This window comes from Periplaneta americana, chromosome 14 (assembly GCF_040183065.1).
Source record: "Periplaneta americana isolate PAMFEO1 chromosome 14, P.americana_PAMFEO1_priV1, whole genome shotgun sequence".
Classification (NCBI taxonomy): domain Eukaryota; kingdom Metazoa; phylum Arthropoda; class Insecta; order Blattodea; family Blattidae; genus Periplaneta; species Periplaneta americana.
Genome location: NC_091130.1, coordinates 72,371,165 through 72,398,013, shown reverse-complemented (window position 1 = coordinate 72,398,013; position 26,849 = coordinate 72,371,165). Strand labels below are relative to the sequence as shown.

The 26,849-nt window shown below is 32.9% G+C and overlaps 1 protein-coding gene across 7 annotated transcripts in view; it reads right to left on the bottom strand.

Moving 5' to 3' along the window:
• Not1 (CCR4-NOT transcription complex subunit 1) overlaps positions 1 to 26,849 on the bottom strand; it is a 177,008-nt gene that overhangs the window by 132,463 nt on the left and 17,696 nt on the right. For all 7 annotated transcript variants that reach the window (XM_069845568.1, XM_069845567.1, XM_069845569.1 and 4 more), the window contains exons 2-5: positions 25,374 to 25,586; positions 22,244 to 22,424; positions 2,102 to 2,203; positions 1,832 to 1,992 (exon numbers count right to left, since the gene is read on the bottom strand). In XM_069845568.1, the coding sequence (XP_069701669.1) occupies positions 1,832 to 1,992; positions 2,102 to 2,203; positions 22,244 to 22,424; positions 25,374 to 25,586 (657 nt within the window). The remainder of the gene's footprint in view (positions 1 to 1,831; positions 1,993 to 2,101; positions 2,204 to 22,243; positions 22,425 to 25,373; positions 25,587 to 26,849) is intronic.

The following is a 26,849-nucleotide window of genomic DNA, read 5'->3' as shown; positions in this document are numbered from 1 at the left end:
TGAAATTAAAAAAAAAAATAATATTTTGCGACAAGATGTGGTAGCTATCAAAATGATAAAAATTTATTGAAAATAAATAATATACATTGAATATTATAAAGATGAATAAAGATGGTGATTCATGATGTTCAATGAAGATTTTAAAATGGTTGATGCAATTGTCTGGAGAGTCTTTTCAGGAACCTTTAATTTTCTGAGGATCTCCAATGTAAATTTGGGAATTGTTCCTCGTGCACCAAACGTAAGTCCAATGACATTTGGTATTGTATTAGGCTATAACTGTATTGTTTTAATTATATTACAAAGTGGTTCACATATAAATAGGACTGATTTTATTTCAAACAAACAATCCTGTCCAACAGGTCAGTGACCTAAAGGGAGGGAAGTTGCAACCCTCCCCTCTCTTTCAAGAGGCCAGACCAGTCCAGTCTTGTCTGATATCTAGTAAAGCAAGATGAATGAGCAGAAATTGCTGCAGAGTGTGAAACAACACACTATCATCAAATTTCTTATTGGAGAAAGAGTCTAGTCATCACAAATTTTGCAGACTCAAAAAAAAGTGTGAAGAGAATGTCTCTCAAGAAGCCATATATATTTGAATGGTGTAAAGCCTTCAAAGAGGGAAGAGAGAGAGTCGAGAATGAGTTGCATGATTGTCGGTCACAAACTTCAATCACCTCAATCAACACTGACCAAGCTAATGAACATATTCGGGAGAACAAGCGCAACACTGTAAAAGAACTTTCTTCAATATTAAGTATGAGTATTGCTAGTGAAGAAACCATCATACAAAACCATTTGCATTACAGGAAAGTGAAAGTCTACTGAGTTCTGTGCACACTGACCAATGAAAAGAAAATTATTCACATTCAGGTGGTAGTTATCTCCTAGAACAGCTTGAAGCGAAATAATTTTTGCAGTTCCTAGTGATCATTGATGAAACCTGGGTCCAGTATTTCATTCCTGAGTCCCAAGGTCGTTGAAAGAGTGGCACCATAGTAGTTCCCCAAGACCCAAGAACCCTAGGACAATTTCGGCTGGAAAACTGCTAGCAACTTTTTTTATGATTAGGAGATATCCATATGATTTCCTTCAGGAAGGCAGGACCATCAATCCACAATAATACTTCGACATTTTATTGGGAGAAGTGAAGAATAAGATCTGGTCCAGGAGGAAGACAGGAGGAAATCGAATTTGCTTTCTCCACATTGTCAGAAAAACCATGGACACCATCAGGAAACTAAAATGGGACATCCTGCCCCATCCAGCTTACAGTCCAGATATGGCTCCAAGTGATTTTTACTTATATGGGAGCTTAAAATTAATATTAAAGGAGTGTGTAATAATGCAGTTATCACAAATGTTCTTAATGGGTATGTACCCAACCAAAAGATATTTGGGAAAAGGGAATAAAACAGTTGCCAGAATGCTGGAAAAAATGTACTGAAGCCAGTGTGAACTACTTTGAAGGATGATATGTAAAACATGTAATCTTATCGCAAACTATTTCTTAAACAAAATCAGCCCCATTTATATTTGGACCACCTTGTTTTAAGAGATTCTCGGTCAAACCCAACATCACAACACCTAATAATGAAGTACAGCTATCTAAAATGATGTAAGCATGCTTTTCAGGTCTCTTCCTGAACAAATAAAATTTTAACACATGTAACAATATGCCTAGCCTAACCAAAATCACGAACCAAACTGTAAAAGCTTGATATCTTTATAGAATCATTCTCGCAAAATATGCATGATGAAAGTAATATTTGTTTAAAAATTATTAATGTCTTCAAAGATGATGTAATATAAAAATACATAGCCTACTTACCATTGTGTTAGTCATGGTTGAATTATCTTGATTAACTTTATCCATAGGCAAATCTGGTTTGTTTGGATACAACAACGGTGCTAACACAACAGGTACTAATTCACGAGGGAAATCACGACGAAGATTTTTTAAGAATGTCTCTTTCGTTTCAGCTGCAATACCTACGACAAAGTATAAAACACATTACCTATAGGAATATCTGTATTTTGAACAATCGTAATTTAATGCCACATAAAATAACATATAGTTTAGGTATAATTAATTTATTACCGAACTGATCCCTAGGACCGTAAAGAAGATTTGTTAATATCAAATGTAGGACTTCAGGAGTTGCGTCGTGGAGTCCTCCCTCCTGCTGGCTACTGCTGTTTTCTGCAATGAATACAACAATGAAATAATTACAAGAGTCTTTCTATACAGTAAACAATGATAAGAGGTTAAATATTCTATAATACATAAACATAGCATAAATGTATTAACTTGTTACGTATTCCAGAAGACCGAAATTGACAAGACATATGGTACATTTGTACTACTCTTAAAACTAATATTTTCCATATAAATACAGACTTACTACAATATTTAATACTCTATAGCATTCGCTTCTGAATTTAGTACTTGTGCCGAAATGTAGACAAGTCATTTTAAACACACATCGTAATGAACAGAGACCTAAGTAATACAATGCCAATTTCGACTTTTTTTTTTATTCATCACACGAAGCTTGTGAAATAACATTTTAATGATTGTAACAACAAAATCACATTTCGGTAGTGAAATGCATTGTGAGGCAATACACGCCAACTCACACAGATGATTTTTACACTGAAAAGATAATTATATAAAATGTGAAATAGGCTATATATAGGCCTACTGTATGCAACCGAAATTACAATAAAAACTACCTATACAGTATTTACAGGTTGTGGATAGATAATACTAATTCCAAGCAATATAATTTACAAACAATGAACACAATGAAATGAGAATGGGATAAAATTAACATAATTAATATAACAAAAAAGATATTACATTACGGTATTTCGTTTTATGTGAACTTTATACTATTTCAATTACCTAATGCGAAAGATTTAGTTACAATTATGTAAGTGATTGCGAAGCAAACATATTTACACACAACACAAAGCAGTGACAACAATGTATTTTATTTTTTTAAGGCAAAAGTTTTTCCAAATGGCAATGGAATATTCTGGAATGACACTACGGCACAAACCATCAAATCTATTATTTCTCTTGACGTTTGTACTTTACCATGAAATATAGGCCTGTGGGGACTGCAGATGTTTATTTTTCTTCATGCACTTCTTTGGGTATTTTTGTACTGCTCGAACCTCGGGTCAATAACTGTAATTTCGGCGCATTTTAAATTATGAATGACTAGTGATTGTGGCAGGGGGAAGTTACTATTATGAAGTGCGGATTTCAGTAATTAAGAACCATTCGTTATTGTTACATTGGACAATGATTTCCTTAATTATTTCCATTATCAGGAGCATTACACACCAGAGAAAATAGGCATATAAGGGTAGCAGACTAGAAAAATAATGCCATGGAAAGAAAAAAAATATCATTTGGGTTTTCTACTTTTCTGTTGTACATAATAAGCTATACGTTTCTCCATAAATTCTGTATCAAAACAATACATTCAACCACACACAAGCGGAAATTTCACATCTAAAGCAGGCATTAATCACTACAGATTTCATTAATTACATTCTCCAGATTCCAAGTTCTCATTTGACTTCCTGAACCAACTTCAGTTACAGTTTATTCTACTCGTTCTGACACTATACTTCGGTACAGTGGCTCTGGTCACTGCACAGTAACTGTGTTCACTGTATACTTTGGCTTCTCGCTGCAACATCTAGTGGTTGAGAGGGTAATTTAAGAGCTCAAAGACAGCTATTTTACGGCGCTGAAGAAAAATATTACACACGAATGATTATTATACACACATTTCGATATATCTTAAGTTTTATATTCCAAAGTTATTCTCTATTAACACAGACTACAATACACAAACGCTGTATGCTTTTATTCCTGTTGCTATTAGCTTACATATTCATCAACAATCGGTATAATTATAAAACAAAATATGACCGGTAGTTTCGAACACTATTTCGTGCTCAGAAATTAAACGCGCTTAAATGTGAGCATGACAGTCGTTCATAATTTTATTATTCTTTAAGCATTTATATTTATCTAGTTTTAAGGCACCGAAACGGAAATGTGAGTTTTCCGACGTTCTAAAACTTTAATTCCCTGTTATGTGCCTGATAAAAACGATAGTAAGCTTTAGTCATGTTTCGAAATCATATTAAGCAGAAGCATATTATGATGAATAACGCAATGTTGCCAAGTATTTCAGCAACGATTTTATGAATTCCAAAGAGATTATGACTTTTCTATTGAGTGTGCCGTAGGTACAAGTGAGCGAAGAAGTCTGTAATTTTTTTAGAGTATAAGCACAGTCGTATAAGTGAGTGGAATTCAACGAGTTTCAGTTCAACAGTTTATTTTAGATCAAATTCATAGATCCAAATAAAAACACATTTTTCACACTAATGAGAGTTACCATTCTTTCAACCATCTGTATTATCCAGAGTGACAGCTGATTTGAGAAAATCTCTATAAGGCGCATCTACACGGTTCAACTTTACGCATTCAAGCGATGAATGAAGATTGAATACTGATATTTAATATTAATTTATATATATATATATATATATATATATATATATATATATATATATATATATATATATATATATATATATATATATACACGCAGTGAAGATGACGTTCAAAACAGCGTGCCATGTAGCCACAAAATCTTCATGCATCTTAATTGAAAACGCGTTTTAAACTTGATTCTTTCAATATTCTTCCAAGATTGCATATGTACGCGCATGGAAAATTGAACAGTGTAGCTGCAGCTTATGATTGCGTGTAATACCTGTAGAGGAATTTGGACAAATAATTGGTAATGTTTGAATGCATGACACTAGGCATGTCAAAGCGCATGTATTACGTGCTTATATTATAAACAAGGAACCCACGGAGTGCTACCACTGAGATTTTTATTTATTTTTTTACACGTTTTTTTTTTATTTTTCTGTATGTATTCGATAAATTTTTCTCAAACTCTCGGTAAACAATTCAACAAAAGTGAGTGCTTTAAACTATGAATGCGTGCCCAGGGTAATTTAGATTTCAGAACTGGCTATTTTTATGTTCAATTTTCTCTTGCTTCGTCCATCTGTTTCCTCTAATTTTCTAACCATTTTGCTACCACTGACATTGGATCCTGCGGGCGCCCTTGACTACAAGCAATACAAATCCAACGAGGTTAATTTTTTATCTAGATAACACTAGGCATGTCAAAGTGCCTGTATTACGTGCAATACAAATTCAACAAGGTTCACTTTTTTATCTCGATAAAGTACGAACATTGCTTTTAAGGAAATGATGTGCGGGTTCTTGAGAGCAAGCAGTTCAGGTGCTTTAACATCCTTGATCTACAAAGTTCAACTTTACTTTCAAATTCACACATTCAAGCAATGCAGGCAAGATTGATATTTAATATTAATTAATATATATGCGTAGTGAAGATGACGTTCAAAACGGCGCACCATGTAGACACAAAATCTTCACGCATTTTAATTGAACGCGTGTTTTAAATTTTATTTTTTCCATATTCTTCTCAGAGCGCATGCGTACGCGCATGGAAAATTGAAGTGTGTAGATGCAATTTTAAAGCACTCTCGAGTTACGCTGTCTTTACTGCCGCTCGTGATAACTTCTCCCTCTCTACTAGATAACATCACTCCAACTGAAAGTAACGTTGGATACATTTATCCTTCGTCTGTCGATCACAGTTTGCGTCATTGGAATATGTCACGTAGTTTTGAAATTATAGGCGCGATAAACCTGGACTCACAATATCTCGGTCGACTTTCAGGAATGCCACCTTATTACAGGACCGAATTTATATAGACGTATTCACGTCAACAAGACCGTTCTGGCCCGTCCCACCAGAAAAAGCATTGATTATTATTATTATTATTATTATTATTATTATTATTATTATTATTATTATTATTATTATTAAGCAGAGTTTAGCATTAGCACAACAAGAAAACGTTTGCTTCCTAATGTGGTACCATCCGTAATTCTTGATTTCTCAAAACATCTCAAATATCTCAGGGACTTGCATCTGCACCTCCCCCCCACCCCATTTCTCTTTTGTCACTCATCACTTGTAAATTTAATGAAAATACAAAGAAAAATATTTGGTACACCACATAGTCATAGTTAATTTATCAGAATAAATTGCAGTAATTATTAATTTATTAGTCGTAATGTCGTAATAATGTTCGATTTGGCTTGGAGGATGTGGGAAGCATGTCACACTAAACTCCACATATGCAACACTAAAATCGCTTTGCTACGTATGTTGTATCTTAAATAATGCAAATCGTGTGTCAATATTCAGCAATAATAAATAGCTAACAACTGTAGAATTTTTGGCCATTACAGACGATTTTTAATCACAGGTCCTACTATATTTCTCAAAAGTATTGAAAGTTTGTCTTAACACTGAAATGAAATTCAATTTTGTTTAGATAGCTCGCAATTAAGAACATATAAATAAATTACTTGCATTCCCAGCCACATTTGAGGCTTGGATCCTGCAGAAAATAAAGACAGATCAATTAAAATCTGCAGAAATCAGATCTCTTATGAACAATTATATGCACATTAAATCGTAAAATCTAGCAAAATCTAATTTTAAGATGATTAGAGGTCGCATAAAAAAGGTACAGAACACTGACATGAATGGCAGCTTGGGTGATCCTTTGCCATAATTTTCGTGGGAATAATTCTGTTACTTTTAGTATTGTTTCCTTCAGAAGTCAAGCAAAAATAAAAATAAAAAAAAAAACCAAAGATCCATTGTTGTTAATTTATGGAACGTGAAGGAATGCAGTCTCTAAATTAGATAGTAATGGAATGCAGTCTCTAAATTAGATAATAATCAGGTTAATTCATATCACAACCTGCCATTGTTAAAACGTTCATAAGCTTGTGTTGCATCATTGACTGCATAAGTCCACACCTGTGGAGTAACGGTCAGTGCGTCTGGCTGCGAAACCAGGTGGCCCGGGTTCGAATCCCGGTTGGGGAAGTTACCTGGTTGAGGTTTTTTCCGGGGTTTTCCCTCAACCCAATACGAGCAAATGCTGGGTAACTTTCGGTGCTGGACCCCGGACTCATTTCACCGGCATTATCACCTTCATCTCATTCAGACGCTAAATAACCTAGATGTTGATACAGCGTCGTAAAATAACCCAATAAACTAAAATAAAATAAAATTGACTGCATAAAATCAGCTTATCTTTCAAGACCACATATCCAATTACTTGCTATCATTTTAAAACTTTGCACGGACTTGTCATTACAATCTGTACAAATCCCATAAAAGAGGGAAATCGAGCTGTGAGTTTTAGTCTTTGGGAAATGATTTCAGCTATTTAAAGTAGCATCAAACCAAAAACTGAAATTTTTTCATTAGTTTACATAGAAGTAACTGTTATGATTTACCACAGGTACTCTATTGTATGTAGCTAACATACACAACAATACAACAGAATTCAAGACCAAGCAAGGTAAATATGTGTCACCAAAATATTAGAACACAATAAAAGAAAATTGTACATGCTTTAGCATCATGGCACTGGGTGAGCAAATTATCTGTACAATGTGAGCATGGCAGTCCAGCATAAGATTAACTTGGGTTTGGCTGACAAGTCAGGTGGAGGGGAGCCCTGTGTAATAGGATTTATGAAGTTGTGAGATAGCAATCTCTTATGAGAGTGGATACCAAATGTGTTTGTTGGTGATTGTGTATCTTACCTCCGAAGCCAGAAGGAAGATGAGATGTAGTGAGATGAATGTTTCAACTTCACACATTTCCTTCGAAAATTGAAAGAAAAAAATATATATGTATATATAACTACCCTTTTTTGATGTTGATACTCCCCTGTAGTTTCTGCATTCCAATTTATCCCCTTTCTTGTCAAATTATGCTCTTTCTCCAGTCTTTGGGGAGTTGTTCTTCATTCCAGACTTTAATTAAAATTCCATGTAGGACATCTATCAGTTCATCCCCTCCATATTTCCAAATTTCTGATGGTATCGTATCAAAACCCGGTGCTTTATTGTTGTTAAGAATTTAACCATTCTTATTACCTCATCCTTTGTAGGAGGTTCTATTATTGTATCATCTGGGATTCCATTCTCTATACTCTCACCAGTTGTATAGAGAGGATCCTCTTTTAGATTCCCAGTATTAGTGTTAAGTAAATTTGCAAAATATTCCGTCCATCTTACTTTAACTTGATCTTTCTCACCTATTATATCTCCTGCTTTATTTTTACAGAGATTTGTTCTAGCTTTGAAACCTTTTTTTAATTCCTTTATTTCTTTATATGCCTTATATGTGTTTCTTACTTCTAAGTTATCAATTATTTCTTGTATTTTATTAATACAGTGTGTTCGTAGCTTGGCCGGACTGTTATAACGTAACCTAAATAATATAAACAAGCGTTAGAAAAGTTTTAATTAGGGATGATGAAATAAACAAGAAAACTTTTAATTAAGGATGATGAAATAAAAAATAAACATGGATAATTTTAAAAGAAAGAATTATTGAAAGTACAATTTTCAAATCTGAATGTTTTAGTGATCTGGCTGAGCTACGAACGCACTATACTATATTCTCTTTTCTTTTTACGACAGATTCTGTGTACTTCTTTATTTAATCTTTCTAATTCTTGTCTCTTTCCTCTTGTTTGACGAGATAAATAGTTCTGATAGACTTTGTTTCTTTCCTGCTGCTTTGCAATCTTCATCAAACCATATTTTGTCTCTTTTTCTTTAGTTTTAACTCCAATTGTCTCTTCTGTTACCTCTATTATACTATTTTTGGTTATTTCCCATAATGCTTCTACTGTCATTTCTTCCCTTCTCTTTTGTAGACTATTGTTTTTCAGCTTCAGTTTGATAGCAGTTCTATATTCTTCTCTTTGTTTAGAATCCTTCAATTTCTCCAGATTATATTTTGCTATTTTAGTGTTTGTTCCTCCTAATTGGGTTCTTGCTATTCGTCATCTGAAAACTACTTTCACTAGAAAGTGGTAAGAGCCACAGCTTGCTCCACTAAAAGTTCTTACATTCATGATGTCGAATGCTCTCCTTCCATCTATCAATACATGATTATCTGACTGCAGATTTGTCCATCAGGGGATATCCATGTGTGCTTGTGAATATCTTTCCATGGAAACCATGTGGAAAGTAATTTTAATCACTGCAAAAAAAATATCAAGGCCAAGTGAAAAAAATGCATCATGTCCACTTTCAGCGCAAAAGGAACTGAACAGTATCATGTGCCTAAGGCACAAAACAAAAAAATGATCAACATCCTATAAAAAAACTGTTTTCAAAGTTGGCCACGACGGGAAAAATACTTCATATCCACATAATACTGGAGATTATTTCAAAACTACAGACTTGTGTCATGAAGCATTCTTCCCACTTTGTCTTCATTTATTAATGTGCTAACTTATAAATATTAGGACATTGAAACAGTCACGTAATTACTTACTGTTCAAAGTTTTTACTCTCACTGGCTGCTAAAATTTTAGTTCTTTCTTATTTCACCGAGCAAACTATCAACTATTCTCACATCACCATGCAACTTCCAAACAGGTCACAATTTGCTCTCTTTTCTGTTTAGTAATGGGAGTCTGTGCCAAATTTAAATTTAAATAATGTACATGTTTCTTAATCAAAAGTTTTGAATAAATGTTTAGTTTAATTTTCCTTAAAACTCCTTACTGCTAACACTGCAGGCACATGCTTGCGCGTAATCTTAAGAGTCCACTGATGAATACTGAGCACCAATTCAAATGTTCATGGTTTCTTTAGAGGATGAGTATGTATTAGTCCTTTCAACAGATAGCAGTAAGTTCCAATGAAAACGTTTACAGTTTATTCAAAGCAAGTGTATATGACTCCATCTGATGAATAGAGTGACAGTTACATTTATTCTTGCTTTGAAAGTGATCCGAGTCCACTCAACAGACAGCTTGATTAGTTTCTAATGAATATTACTCCATTCACCATCTAGTTTCCCAATATAAATTGGAAATGTCCTTTCCATATCTTGATTTAATTTTTTGCATTTAAGGTAAGGTTACCAGATTTTTTCACAATTTCCAGGAACAGATACAGACATGGGAAAACTAATTTCATTCACTTCCATTATTTTTACATACTTCAAAGAACTTTAGTACTTATTCTATTTACACACTCAAAATATTCATTTTACTTTACTACTCAAAGTACTGACATTTTTACAGGAGTGAATCATTTTAAGAAGGCCTTTTCTAGTTCTCAGTTTTGAAACAAATTCCTGACAGGTCATGTTGAAGTTTGTTAAGATAGCAAGCATGGCTCAAACAGTTTCTAAACTCATTCTGGATCTCTGGGATGTCCATATCATGTTCATTGAAGAAAAACTCTTTCCACTGAAGCATTACTTCCAGGAAGACACACAGATAGTTCAATCAACTTGGAGTTGTACATAGGAAATCATTTTGTCAGAGAAATGAAAACATTTCACTTCATTTTGAGCAAAGATCAGCATTTTCTTCATTCCACTTTGCTATTTTCTCTGTCACATATATCTTCAAGCAAGAAATTTCATCAAATTATTTCATCCAAGTTAATTCCATCTATATTTGAAGAAAAATATTGGACAGTTTCTTCAGATTTTTCTTTTTCTGGAGAAGATCTCAACAATATACATTCCACAGACATCTATCTTGTGAAGAAATACCCCAGGCATTGAGATATTCAATAGCATTTTCATAAAAATAATATATTACAATTCATTTTTGGTTTTCTGATAAGTCAATTACAAAGTTATGAAATATATTTATTTAAAATTTTCACTCATATGACTTATCATTCTTATTGCAAATTAACATTTGCTACAACATGTTACTAAAAGAAAAGTATGGCATCATTAGATACATTATTGTTTAACGATATCTAACGTAAGTATAATGTAAAATGTATTCATTTTGTAATGAAATATTAATTTGTATATTGTGTAACAGTAAAAAGTTATGAGTTAGATGCAGTAATAGTTTAATATAGTTATTGGGAATATATTGATATCAATTAATTTGCATTTCAATTGCTAATTTTCCGAAATTGTACATGACATGATGTATGTTAGGTATCCAGAACGCATGCTTTTTTTTTTAGTTAATTATTTAACGATGCTGTATTTAGCATCAATGAGATCAGTGATAGCGAGATGAGGCTGAGGATTCGCCATAGATTACTTGGCATTCACCTTATGGTTGGGGAAAACCTCGGAAAAAACCCAACCAGGTAATCAGCCCAAGTGGGGATCGAACCTGCACCCGAGCGCAACTTCAGACTGACAGGCAAGCGCCTTAACCGACAGCCACACTGATGGCTAGAACTCATGTTACAATATATTTATTATATGTGTTGGTTAACACTGTTAAAAATTAAAATTGATAAAATATAAAATATAGTCATACATATATGTTAAAATTTAAATTTCATATGAAAAAATTGACTATATTAAACTATTACTACATATAATTCACGAATTTACTTCTTACTGTTACACAATATACAAATTAATATTTCATTAAAAAGTGAATACAGCTTACATTATACTTATGTTAGATATTGTTAAACAATTAAATGTATCTGATGATGCTGTACAGGCAAAAATGTTTATACTTTTCTTTTAGTAACATGTTGTAGCAATTTGCAATAAGAATGATAAAGTCATAATTATGATTGAAAATTTTAAATAAATATATTTCATAAAAATAATAATTAACACTGAAAATCCAGGGATATCTGGGGACAAATTATTAAATATTTTAAGGACATGCCGAAGATGGATTTTGTTCCAGGACAAAAAGAAAAATTCGGGGACTGTTACTGGAAAAAGGAGATATCTGGTAACTTTAATTTAAGGAGATGTGTTCTAACCATTTCTGAATCCCATTTCGTTAGAGACAGTGTCTTAGTGCCCTATTTTCTTCAGATGAGGTTGAATGTAATCATGCCCTATATACAGTCTGAGTGCTACTATTGCTACTTTTCTGTGTATGTGTAGGGAGATTTTTCTGAGGTCTTCAATATCTCTTCAGTGTTTTCTTTGTATTTTCTCTTTGACTTGTTTCTTGTCAAGCACTGCAAGGCCTATTCTTTACAGTTGTATTAGGAATTTATTTTACCGTCCTACAAGCTTATGAATATAATTCAAACAATTATTGTATGTATAATAAGAGGCCTATTATCACAAAGATTTTGATTCCCATATATTCTATGGGAATCAATGTGTTCTTTTGCCATGTGAAACAATGTTTGATATACTTTTTGCAGTACAGTTGGCGAGGGGATCTACTATAATAACACTTATTTTGTATTGAAAGTTTGCAAATTATTTTTCTGCATTCACTCAAAAACAGCATCAATTCAAATATTTTTGGTTCCTTTGTAACAGTCCACTCCATGGATATGAATTCAGTAGTAATTTAAATACGGTTTGTTTGAAAGTGTGTTTGTCAGTCAAATTGACAGATTTCAATGGAATGTTAATTCAAATATTTATATTTTTTTGAGATAGGATACGTATTTTGACTTCAAATTGTGACAATTCAAATGTTACGTTTTCTCCGAGTGAAAGTGTCCACTCAAAGGATATGAATGAAGTGCTAATTCAGGTAAGGTGAGTGCATTTTCTCAGTATAAATTATTTGTCACTCTAAAATTTTAGTAGCTTATTGTAATAGAATAGCATACCCTAATTTTTTCATTAACTGAGATTCTCTATGATTTATCTCCTTGAATCACCACACATCTTTACACAATATAGAAGACCATAAACATTTTTGTACTTCAATTTCAGTGACCAATGTCAATCTCTGCATACCAAGTACATGTAAATGGATCTGTGCACGAAAGAATCAAAATCTGCCTCTGAAATTTATAATGAAATGGTATGTATCATAAGGAGTTTATCGGAATTCTACACTTAAAAATTATTTACAGTACGATATGCAGAAGTGATTTCATGCTTACTGGAAAAACTGTACTCTTTCAAGCACTCTTTCCAATTTCGAGATCAACATAGTTCTTCACTTAACTGAAATAGTATATTCTACAGTAGCTATGACTGATGACAAAAACCTTTAGGCTCTAAAAAGTCATGGATTAGGTACCTAAAACAGGCATTCATAATCCTTAAAAAAAATATACTTTTAAACTGAAATGGGTTATTCTCGAATAAATACTAACATATAATTGTTAATTGTAAGACCTTACCTTCAATTTCAATGAAAATGCACAAACTCAATTTTTCTCTTTCTTTATTTTCTTTTCTACATACTCAAAGATACACCATAAGTAAAAAGAATAGTAACAGTATTGGTTTCAATATGTCTCTAATAACTAAAGAAATATCACACTACACTTCCTTTCCTTACTCTCCTTTGCACTAAATGATCAGAATTTTGTTTAAATTGACAACTGTAAAGCTGTGAAGTATGTCACTCAATGTTAAATTAGAAGCAGAAAAAAAGGACTCTATAGCAATGAAAGTCACTGCATAGTTCTTTAGATGTGGCAAAATGTTGGCAGGGCTGTTACAGTCCCTGCAAGATTTGTTTTTCCCACCAAATGTCTGTTGACCCACAAAGCTGTTTTAGACCTGTGTTCTTCTCCAACACTCTTTCCAATTTTTCTTCACTTTCACTCTCACAATACTTCAAACTTCAGATATTCTACTTTTCGTTGTTCAGAGATGTTCGGTTTGTTGGAATAAGGCCCATACAGTAGCTTCAGGTGCAGAGATAATATCCAAGAATGTGAAGTATGTTCATGAATAGAAGTGCAATTTAAAATTGTCTTTGTCTCAGTTATGCACACAGAATCTTCTTCCAGAGTGAACACATCATTTATACCATATCCTGAAAATTATCGCTGTAATATGTAGCAGCTCTTAACCAGGTTCCCCAGTGCATGAGCATTACTTCTGGATGCAAAGGAATTTCTGGAAGTTGTTGACGAAATGCTTGAGCCCTGATTGGAGTCTTGATGAACATTTTCTTGACTGATGATATTACTTTGTTAACTTTTGGGAATTCTAAACTGATTAAGCTTAGCAACATGATTGATATCATGTATGAGGCAAGTCACATGAATAAGTTTAGGGCAAAATAATTTTAGAAGTTGCATAGATAGGTGCCATGTAGGAGACAGCATCTGTAAATGTCAGCAACATTCTGTCCTCTTTAGGTCTGAGACGTTTAATCAGTTATTTGCAAAATGTGGTTTGCTTTCGTAAGTTCCCTCATGAAGATATGATATGCCTTAGATGGCTTGTCCAGATCAAATTTTTCAACAGTGAAGTTTGAAATAAAACATCCAAGACTATTGGTCGTCTCGTCCACAGAAACCCACAAGTATCCTTCACATAAAACCTCTCAGACCCAGCACACAGTGTCTTCAGTAGCACGTCCAACATAATTCTCTCAGAGACTATTTTCAGTGGGAAATGCTTGCTGGCAGTATTTCACCAAGAAAGCCTTCAAGTTTTCATTTTTCACCGTTTCCTTTTGGACTTCTGTTCCGCATTGGCATTGTGGAGAAATAGGTGGGATTTTTTTTATGGGACATCTGGAAGAAACATAAAATATTAATATTATATATTTAAATACAAATACAAACAAACTATTGGGGTTAAAAATGTTTCACATTTACCAAATGTTTGTATAAACACAAAAATAACTGGCAGAATTTATGATGAAGAATCATTAAACTGTCATATTATGTGTATTTAAATTCTTCATTTATCAGCAGAAACATATAAAATTAAAAGGTCAGTATGGAAATGCCATTACAAACTAATATCGACTTTATATCACCATTAAGATCTTTACACAGGATTTAAGCCACAGTCGCATTTGCCTACTCAACTTCTAAAAATGCAACAAACTTTGAATGTAAATGTGCAAAAAATGCGATAACAACATTGGACTTCAGAAACGAAGATGGTAATGGAGCAAATGAAATCAGAGATGTATTTGAACTAATCTGAATTTAAATGAAATGCTAATGGCATGGGTAATGTTCAAAAAGGTATTGAGCAATAGATGTTCAGGAATGGATTTCAAAGAATTGGTGCAATTCATGAAAGTTAAATGAACAATTTCTTCTAATTGATTTATATAATTCCATTGCATACTGCAAATTTTGAGTGAGGATTTAGTTGCATGAATCTTGTAAAAACTGGAATTAGAAACCGCCTTTCAGTAAAAAGCGTTAGCACTCTGTTAACAATAAATCTTGAAAGGCCTACTAGTAAAGAATTTCAATGTTTAGAGTGCCCATAAAATAACATATTTTAACATGATGTAAATTCAGCAATAATTAATTCTAAACATACCTACGTCTAATGATTTACTAACATAAGTATATCTAGAGTGTGACAAGATGGATTGAAAGTAGTAAAACTCCAAGAAACAAATTACATAACTTTTTTTTCTGCATACTTTATTAATTTTATCTTTTTGCACAATTATTTATAACACTGCAAAAGCATTTTGCAATTTGCACAATACATTTTTTCATTTGTGCAACAATGATTTATTTTCTAGCTTAAACCCCGCCTTTACAATTCAGAAATCATGTAGGATTAAAGAAGCTCTTTTCTTCATTGACTAAGTCACAATTAATATCCACATCATAAATATTATATTATGCATTTTGAATGGTTTACAATCTTGCATCTTCATTCGAGTTTTAAAATCTCCCAGTAGGATGTAATTGGAGTACTAATAGTGGCAACATTTGAAAGACAAGAAGAACGAATGAAAGACAGTAGAAATGGAAAAGGAACATTACAGTATAATCTGTGATAGCGATATCTGGAGCTTTGTGACAGAGATTTGACGAGAAATTACCTAAGTGGCAGGTTGGGATATGTGAGACATAGTCCTAATAGCCTGAGGTATATAGATTAGATGAGAGGATAACTAAGTGACAAGAGGTCGAGAACTGTGATGAAGTCAGAGTGGACTGGATGAGGGAATAGCTATTTCTTTTATTTTCCTGGACTGCAATGTGCTCACAGATTGCAGGTTAAGTACTCAATTTGTTGTCACACCTGACACCCATCATTGTTTCCTCGATAACTTTAATGTGCATGTATGCAGGATCACATTGTTGTTTAATACGCACTACCATTCTGCAATGTATATTCGTGTTTTGGCATATTCCCTGCATAAGTTGGTAACACTGAAATATTGATATAACAGCACACAAGTTTTGTAATAATGGCATTGGAAATCGATCTGGGGAAGACAGGCAGGTGGGATCATAGCAATCACATCATTTGTGTCCTTTCATTTTTTAGGATCTGAGTGATTTTGAAAGTGCTACAAAATGACATTAGCCATTTACCCATTTAAAAACGTAATACATATCATTAGAAATAAATACATAATATAAGCCTAACAATTACAAACCTGTAATTAGCTACAAATTATGGAATAGAACTTTAACTTACCTTTTGATTACATGGCTGACGAAATATTATCTGCCCATCTGAACTGAAATTCGGAAAATCCTGTAGTCATGTATAAAATAATATATAATTTATTTTCACAACTGTCTTCTTGTTCTTCTGTTTTAATAGTACTGTTACACTCAAAATATTGAAAACTGTTAGCGTATTTAAATTACATACTCACACTGAGAAACAGAATGAGAGAAGTGAATGTAAGAGTTCTTAGAATATAGAAATACGAAATTTTTAAGAGAAACAGAAAAAAAAAAGTTTGCTGTCTAGTTTGAAATAGACAAAAATGTCAAAATAGGCACTCTTAATTAAATAGCTTTTCTTTTTTGAGAATAAACATTGATGAAACATGTAAATTCAAAGTCTCAAAGCTATACATTATCAACAGAGAAATAGGTTTTTACTTAAAGGTTCATGGTCTACTAATGAACAAGAATAGATGGAATTAGAGAAACACAGTTTCTCTCTCCTCAATATGACGACAATAAAATTATGATTCATTTGGTAAAAAACACGTGCTATGTAACTGATCTTCCTCCATGTCACTTTAAGAAAACCTAAGCAAAAGTATTTATTAATTTATTGGTTACAGTTTTGAGAAACAGTAAAGTAAATAAATATTCACTAAAAGATCTGCTTAAGTAATTATCTTTATATTCGAATGAATAAAATTTTAATTGGATTAGTGAATTTTATGATTCTCAGAATTTTATTGTAATAGTGCTTCATATAAATTTTTATCAAAACTCTCAGTTCTGTAAACGTTATTCTGCAAATCACATAACTTGCAATAAAGTTTCTTCTCATACTCATCATTCCTGTAAAATAATACAGCTACTAAAATATAAACCTGTATCACATAAGATACAAATTATTTTCGAAAGCCAAAAATACTGTTTTGTGTCATATTGGGACTAGTAATACCGTATTTACCAGTGTAATGAACACACTGCAATTTTTGTGTTAAATTTAAAAAATCCCCGCATCTAATTTTAATCAAAGATCATTTTAATAATAATATTGGATGCACTGCTTATGTTTCAATTGAAGTTTTTAAACAATAACGCAGGGTACCACTGCAATCGTGATTGGTTCTTTTTTTTATGCGCACAAAATATAGATACCCTCCAATTAATAATGCAGTATTCTTAGGACATCTACAGTGATGCTGAACTTGACAGTGAATGAGGTAAGGCTAGTGTTAATAATAACAATAAAGTATCTTGTCTTATTGTTGCTGTATTCATTGTTACAAGTTATCATCTGTTTATACAACTGCTGCTAACTATTAATCGTCTTAAGTGCGACGCAATCGATACATAAATTAGTTGTGGCCCATATATTGTTACGTATTCTATCAATTATTTCAGCATTCTAGCTGGCACACCTTTAATATGTGTTTTTTTTTTCACTAAAATTTTTTCCTCCCATAAAGGACACACCCTAGTTTTTGTTATAAAAATCGAAAAAATAAAGTGCGTCTATTATGCTGGTAAATATGGTATGTATAACTCAATTACAGCATACTGCAAGTGTGTTACATTGTTCGGTATGACATTCATTATATTTTTAACACAATATCTTTAGCATCTTCATATTATTGCTCATTCTTAGAAAATTGCATATAACATCATCAATGAAAATCAGATAAGAGATTTTATATTTGAGTAACAAAGGCACTATACTTATATTGAAAGTACTGATTGTTTTAAACCAGTTTGTAAATTGAAGAAAAGAATGGTTTAGCCGAACTAGCCATAAAATTTCTACTAAATCAATGTTAAAATGTAGTAGGCCTACTTAATTAATTCGAATTTTCGGGGAAAAAAAAAAATTATAATACAGTATCTATACTAATAATAAATCTGTAGCCGAAATTTTTCTGGTAATTTTCGATTTTCCAAAAATAATTGGTCCTAACATATATAATTAACCACCCTGAAACCGAAAATCGCTTTTTTGAAATTTTTGTTTGTTTGTATGTCTGTCTCTCTGTATGTATGTTTGTTACCTTTTCACGCGATAATGGCTGAACGGATTTCGATGAAAATTGGAATATAAATTAAGTTCGTTGCAACTTAGATTTTAGGCTATATGGCATTCAAAATACATTATTTAAAAGGGGGGTTATAAGGGGGCCTGAATTAAATAAATCGAAATACCTCGCTTATTATTGATTTTTGTGAAAAATGTTACATAACAAAAGTTTCTTTAAAAATAATTTGCGATAAGTTTTATTCTTGAAAAATTTTGATAGGACTGATATTTAATGAGATAAATGAGTTTTAAATTTAAAATAACTGCCATCTAAGGCCATGTAATGAATTAAAAAACAAATGACTTCGTCTATAAGGGGCCTTGGACAGCAACAATCGAAAGCTATGAAAGACAGCCTACAGAGAATGTTTCTGTGTTTGTATTAAGTAATGTCGGAAGCTAAATTAACCGATTTGTATAATTAATTATTATTTCACTATTGGAAAGTGTAGTTTCTCTAGATGGACATAATGCTATAATGTTATTACAGTAACTTCTGATATAATATAATATAATATGTAATATTATATAATATAATTTAAGTTATTTGAAGGGTTCAGAACTATAGTGGGCCAAGCGCCATTTACTGAATACGTAGAAAACAAGGGTTAAAATTAAGTTATTATCATAATTCAATGGAAACCTATAACAAAATAAAATAAAATATACACATTAAATCTAAATGATGTCAATCTTCATTAAACTATGGTTGCATGTAATAAAAATTAAGAAACATGTTAAAGGAATTGTCATTGCACCAAATGAGTGTCTCTGGACCAAAATGATCGCATTTTAATTATTTGGATGCAATTTAAATTAAGTAACATATTAAACGATTTATTCTTCTATCAAACACGAATGTTCCCTGGATCAAATGTCCTATTTTAATTATGTAATTACTTTAAATTTATTTCTAACAGGTGCAGCGGAGTGCACGGGTATGGCTAGTATCGAAATATAAACTAACAGGTAGCTAATAAGATGCACTGACAGTAAAGAGGTTTTTTTTAAATAATTTCTCTTGTAGTCTGGCGAGAATATAACTCCTAGAGATGTAAAGGTAAAGAGGAACTGGTCATCTATATTACTATTTACTCTTAACAGATTTGTGCAGTTTGCAGATTTCATATTTCAATGACCAACAGAAAAAAAAAAGACGAAATGTGACTAAATGTCTGTTTACTGTTGTTTACAGACATGCATGAAGTACACCATCTACAATCCTCCCACCTTCAAATCTTTATTATGAAGCATGGTGAAGTGTAAATATTTGATATCTGATAAAAAAAGTGTCCGACTTTGTTGTATTACTCCCAAACTACTGCAAGATGAGAGTGAGACTTCATAGCACGCAGTCAAGGACATTACTATGCATAATAAAACTGTAGCATTTCTCACATCTAACTCAGTCACTAAAAACCAGTCTTTGCTGTTGTGTGGTCTGTGCTTATCACATTCGTATTTTGTATCACAATGAATGAGCACAATGATCAGAGAATCTGCATCAAATTTTGCAAAACTCGACATCACACAAACAAGCAGAGATCATTAAGGGTCGGTATTATAAATGTTGTTTAAACTAGAGTTCTTTTTTTCTGCTTCGTATTATAAACTTCAACTGTCAGTTAATCTTCAGTTAACTTGAGTTTAACTTGATCAGCAGTCCTCTGCTGTTTAACCTGCAGTTCAAGGCTCAAAAGCACAAGATGGCGGTTCCCGTTATACACATGAATATGATATATTTTCCAAGAACTTTAGAGTGACTATGAGTAAGTGATTAATATTACTGAACGACCATGGTGGCCAAGAATTTTTCGAAACAAAGTCCACCACTTTGAAATATAAATGAACATGAATTTCAAAACATATTCAGACTTTCGAAGCAGACAATATTCTAACCTAGTTTGCAAAAATGAAACTCGGATACAAATTGCAACAAAAAGATTGTGTAAAAATATGTGTTTTTGGGTTTGAATTTAAAGATTATTTGAGAAGATAAACTATTTCCTTTTTATTTTTGAAAACATTCTGTTGAACCTCTGCATCAGTTACTTGTTGTGCCGCGCTTTCTTTCTTCTGGTATTAGGCATACTGAAAACAATGGGAGATTTTGGAGGTCCCATAAATCTACTGTTAGCCTATTGAGCATTGTACTGTGTATAGTAGACAGTCTCCTGGTAAAATTTAGTATGAAATACTGAGGCCTGTTTTATAAACACACTAATAATATTACTATACTCATGAAAATATTTTTATTTGATTGAATTGTTTCATAAACATTCTACACAATTTATAAAATACGCACACTAATATTATTAGTTCATTAGTCAGCTGTATGGAGTTATCTCGCAGATGGCCATGCATGGTTTAGTCTGGTTGCAGTGTGTTGGGAGTGTAATGTTTGTAGCCAGCATTAAGAAACTATTCGAGGTTAAGTCTGAAGTAGATGGTATTGGTCCTCTAAAGGATTTTTATAATATTCTCTCTGTTACCAAAGAACAAAGGTGTTTCCTAATGAAGATTTTCCACAAGTGTCGGCCATTTTAACTGCAATAATATAATCAAACAGCAGTGATCGTCTTCTTTCCTTTCCTAGCAGTGCACTATGACTTAACCAAGACTCTGTACTATGGCACTTTGAGTTATACTTTTGGTCAGGTTTAACATAATCTTTAGATTAACTGAATACATAACACCGGCCTAAGAAGGTTAAGTAGGCATTTGGTACCGTTGCTAGGACGAAACATACCTAAATTAAGAAATGGTACTGAGATGCTGTTTGTTGTAAGAGATCAGAATTGTAACTGAATGGTGACTATCAGCTTCATCACAACAATGCTCCCATTCTTTCAGAACATCTTATTCAGAACTTTTTGGTTAATCACAGGTCTGACAGGACTTCTACTCTCCAGACATGGTTTACTCAGACTTCTGGCTATTCCCGAAACTAAAGACGCCATTAAAAGGTTCAAAGCCAATGGAAAGAAGAATTTGCTAGCAATCTCAAAAAATTACTTTGAAAAGTGCTTCAGGCTGTCAACAAGTGTTTGAAGTCACTTTCGCAACCATATTCGTCATTCACTCATAGTTCTCTGAAAAAGGGCAGGTCTTTCACTGCAAACCCAACATTCTCCAATCTTTCCTATTTTCTGCCTTCTCAGCAAACAATCCATTATATCTTAATGTTGCCTCATCTGATATCTACTTTTGCCCCGAACTTTACTTCTGCTCCACTCCTTCCAGTGCACCCTTCAGTAGACAATGTCTTCTTAGTGACCTAACCAATTTCTTCTTTTCTTCCTAATCACTTTCAGCATTATTCTTTTTTTCACCCACTCTTTGAGCTGTGGTATATGGATACTTATTGATCAGACCCTGCACAAGGCAGGATAATGTAATATATATAATAAAAGCTTTATTTTACCAACAGCTTGATTTATATGAGAACAACATTTATTATCCTTTTCTTTTTAACGATCAGTGTTAAGTAAGATTAAGTTCATGGTAACTGTGACTCAGTTTTAGGTTAATTCGAATTTTTTTCGAATTCTCTTTGGAGTTCAAATTAAAGAAGATTCTGGTGTAATACACATGCAAATGTTATCTTCAAATAATATAAGTTCAGAACAATCATAATATAAAGAAAGACTTACCGGTATCTATGTATGATCTTATTAAATCAGGTAACTTTAGTTTCACAAATTGAGAAGCGAAGTTCTGAGTATCTGGATTGGATGAATGCAGAAGTGCTAAGCCGAATACTACTTCTTGTACTGGAGTGAGTTTTAATACTTTGCTCAACTGAGGAAACAGCTGTGCTGAAGGCTTCAAAGTCTGCAAACAGATAAGGAAACATTATGCATTAATATCTAACACAACAACAATTAGATAGATCAGTGGTTCTTAGACTTATAAGCTTGAGGACCTCATTCCAATGGTATGTATTTTGCCGAATCCCTATCACATTATTTCATATTTTTGCTTTGTAGTATAAGTAAGAAAATATTTTCATTTACAAGCTTTTACTTTTCACTACACAAATTACTACAAACCCATGTTCAGTTTACAAAGTTAGCAAAAAACAGCCTCTCTTAATAACAAGAGAGTTAAAAATTATAATAATTTTTTATCAAAATTAAGATATATTTTATTGCTGTTTCTATAGGAAATATGGTACATTTCTTTGCCACTATATGGGCAAAATATATATATATATATATATATATATATATATATATATTTTCTTTACTAATGGAGTGTACTTGACTGTTCGTCATTCACTCATATGAAGCCAGTTATGTAAACCAATTTACCAACAGAGTTCTTGCCCAGAGTGTGCCAAAGGAGGCTGGTTTACACTACACCAATGATGAGATGAAATAATGATGGGAGATTTCTTGGGATGCTTCAGGGGAACTGGAGCTCCCAGAGGAAATCCCTGCATTACATGGACTACATACTTGCCCAAGACAAAGTTATAAATCGGAGGTACAGCAGGGATCGAACCTGGGTACACAGGATTATAAGTCCAGCACTCTAGCCACTGGACTACTGTGGCAGCTAGATATGTAATGTTTCATATATGGATACATAAATTTGGTTCAACATTAGACTGATTTCGATATTGTTTTTCATGTAAGAGAAGGCAAGAAAAAGTCTTTTAGAACAAAAATGTTGTGCAGAAGGGAAGTACGAGTCTTAAAGAATTTTCTGCTTGTTTTTTGTATATATTCCTGACACTATATTTCTGCTTGAAAATCCACAGTTAATTCCCGATTTACCAAGCAAATCGTCTGTAGCTGCATTTAGATTGGCAACAGGCCATGAATGTTTGGCCAAGTACTTGTATAGAATTGGAATATATCAGTCCCCCTAACTGCCCATTGTGCAACTCAAACCAAGAAATGGATTCGGAACACCTCAAAATCTGTGCCTCAGTGGCTGACCATGATAATATCTTTGAAAAATATTGGTGTGCAAGAGGTCAAATGACTTTATTGTCAAACACCTGGCATTAGAAAACAACATATTTTTGCTTGAAAGTAAATTTCGTGTAACAATCACATGACAATTCCATAAGTTGATGCTGTTCTGAAAAAGTCAAGTTTTGATTTTCTGAATTTCTTGAGAATGAAATGGATCCCTTATCCAGTCATTTTCTAATTTGGATGTAGGAAAATAAAGTCTGAAAGTTTCTGTTAGATGTATTAGTTGCACAACAAAATAATCAATAATAGACAACATTGTATTCTCAAATATTAAGATATTATTGAAATTACTCAAAAACATTATTTTGAAGTTGATTTGCTTATAAATAATTCTTTATTAGTGCTTCAACTTTGTCCTGGACTTTAAAAATGTGTACAGTTGTTCTTCATAAACTTAAATTCAGTTCATTCAATAAACTAAATATGTCTACCAAATAAGCCATGCTTTTATGGGAGTGATTTGATTAAATTTATTGTTGCTTCTTGAACGAGAAATGGTAGCATCTGACTGTAATGAAAGTAATTAGGACTGCATGCTATTGTTATTATATTTTTCATAATGAAGTAAATAAAATTTTAGTTCGAATATTCCCTTGCAGACCCTTGATTATTAACTCTTGGACACAGGAATCCGGGAGTCCGCAACCACAGTTCAAGAATTGCTGACATCATTTTACCACCTTTGGCACTGCCCTCGATGCATTATGGGAGGTGGTTCTGAATCATACAAGGGTGGTGGGTGAAGATTAAGGTACGAATTTACATGTACTAAACATAAAAAATGGCATCGCGTGCACTCGAGCAGGTGTTGTGTCTTTTAGAAAGGTTTTACAGCCTGGTTCACAAGGACTTGAGAATGTATTGAGTAAACCACACACTGACTTGTAAATGATGGTCTTGACTATTAACACTGCTAACAGTACAAAATACTGCATATAAATTCATGCTGTAAAGAAGAAGAATAATGGAGCAATTTATGGAACATCAAGCATGGAAATGTGCCCCAAACTTAGCTCTGTTCCATCCACAAACTCAGTATCGTAATATAAGATGCACCCACCCTGTTTTTCAGACCCATTTTCAAAGAAAAGTGCATCTTATAATTCACCAGCAAGGTATTTCTATAAGCAGCAAATTTTTTTTCATTATTATTATTAAACAGAAGACAACTATAACTATATTAATTTCATGACAGGCTTATCTTAATATATAATTCCAGTAACATCAATCATCCAATCTTAATGACATGTTTTAAGCTTATCAGAACATCTACCAAACGAGCTAGCACCACTCTGTCACTGGCCATGCTTTTCATAAAATATATATAACATGTAAGCCGAATTTGAATTCTCATTCACTTGACTACTCTAATACAAGTGTCAAACATTGTGGATGATTCATGTATAGTTTCCAAAATGATAAAACCTGCTAGGGTGCATCACAGTCATAAGAACAAAGTTTGTGCCAATAGCCTGATGCAATCAAACCAGGGTGGAAAGTAATATATGCAATGTGAAGTCAGGAACCCTAAAATATTTCATACTTTTTTTTTCGTTCAATAGTAAATACACGAAGTACTTCACAAATCTTGATACTGCCATTTTTCCTCAAAATTAAAAAAACACTTTCGAAACTCTTTTGTATAACTTTACTGCCACATTGATTAAAAAGGTAATTTTCTTCCAGGAACTTGAAAGCTGATAACGAATTCAAATCCACAGGAGGGAGAAGAGGAACAATACTTATTTATCACAGTGGTATTGTCTGAAGCTGCAACACAAAAATCAGATAGTACCTTTTGATGATGCAAAGGATTATCAAGCGCGTAACAAAGGTTCGAGATAAGAGTGGGCTTCGTCAACAAGGCCGCACACTCCTGGACCAGCAGTTGGATTTGGTGGAAGTCTTTGCTGCTGCTGGTTTTGCTCCCCTCAGCACTGAAGTCTATGTGTGAGAAGAGACAACGCAGCAAGTGTCTATCTGCCTCGAGACCGTACGATGTCACCAACTGCAAAATAAAATGATACTGAGAATACACAGTTTAAAGGACGCGCAGCATTGACAATTTTAATAATTGCCATTTTATATGGTCAAAGGCTTCTTTTAATCAGCTATTTAACAACACTGTATCAACAATGTGGTTACCCAGCTATTGGTGAGATTAGTCTAAGGATTCAACATGAGATTACTTAATATTCATCTTATAGCAGGGTCAAATCTACTTGACTTGTATATTATGTCCATTCATAATTTGACAAGACTGGATTTATACTACCTACAAATTTCAAATACCATTCAATACTAAATATATTCAGTTTTAATATGCCAATATAAAATGAAAAGATAAGACCCCTTGTCGTGCAAGAACAAGAGGTGTGTTTATAAAGGTTAACAGCTAGCACAACATGTAATGAGTAAACATTAGGAAAGAGGTAACTGGTTTGTGGACCCACAGATAATCTATCACAATGACTCCCTTTGCATCGAACTTTTGAACACAATCTCATAACACACAATATTCAGATTAAGTACTACTATAAATATTGTTTCCGCATTTTGAGATATGAGGATTTAAAATGTTAGTTTCTCATTTTTTTGTGGTGTTAACCAGTACATCACCATGGAACAGGCCTTCTGACCAGTTCCAGTTACAAGTAGGTCTATTTCTTGTGAATAAAATTCTGCTTTAAAATCACAAATTAATATTACAAATCACCATATTACGCAATTATAAACTTGCAAACATATAAAGTTGTTAACTAAATTTTACTTCTTTCATTAAAATCATTCTGTCTACTGTGTGGCTATTATTTTTCCTGTACGATCAGGATTGTCAGTTGTCCCTGATTTTAATGGACAGTACCTTGTAATTCATTCGTGGGATGCTGAATTGCCCCATTATTTTGAAAGTGATTTAAATTTTGGTAAAATCAGTATTGGTCATAAGTAGGTATTAGCTTTGAAGAGTAAGGCCAATAAAATGGCAAACTGATAGGTTTTTATTTAAGTATACCAGTTACAAAGGCATTTGTAGAGAGACTGTTTTCTCAAATGTCTTTGAAGTGGACAGAAATAAGCAACTAGTGTTCAACTGATTTACTTTTTTTTTTAAACTAGGTTATTTTACGATGCTTTACGCATTTAATAACTCCTTTAAATCTACTTTAACATGGGGAAATGTTCATACAGGGGTCCCACAGGGATCTATATTAGGGCCTCTTCTTTTTTTAATTTTTATAAATGACCTTGGCCCCATAATAAAAGGAATAGG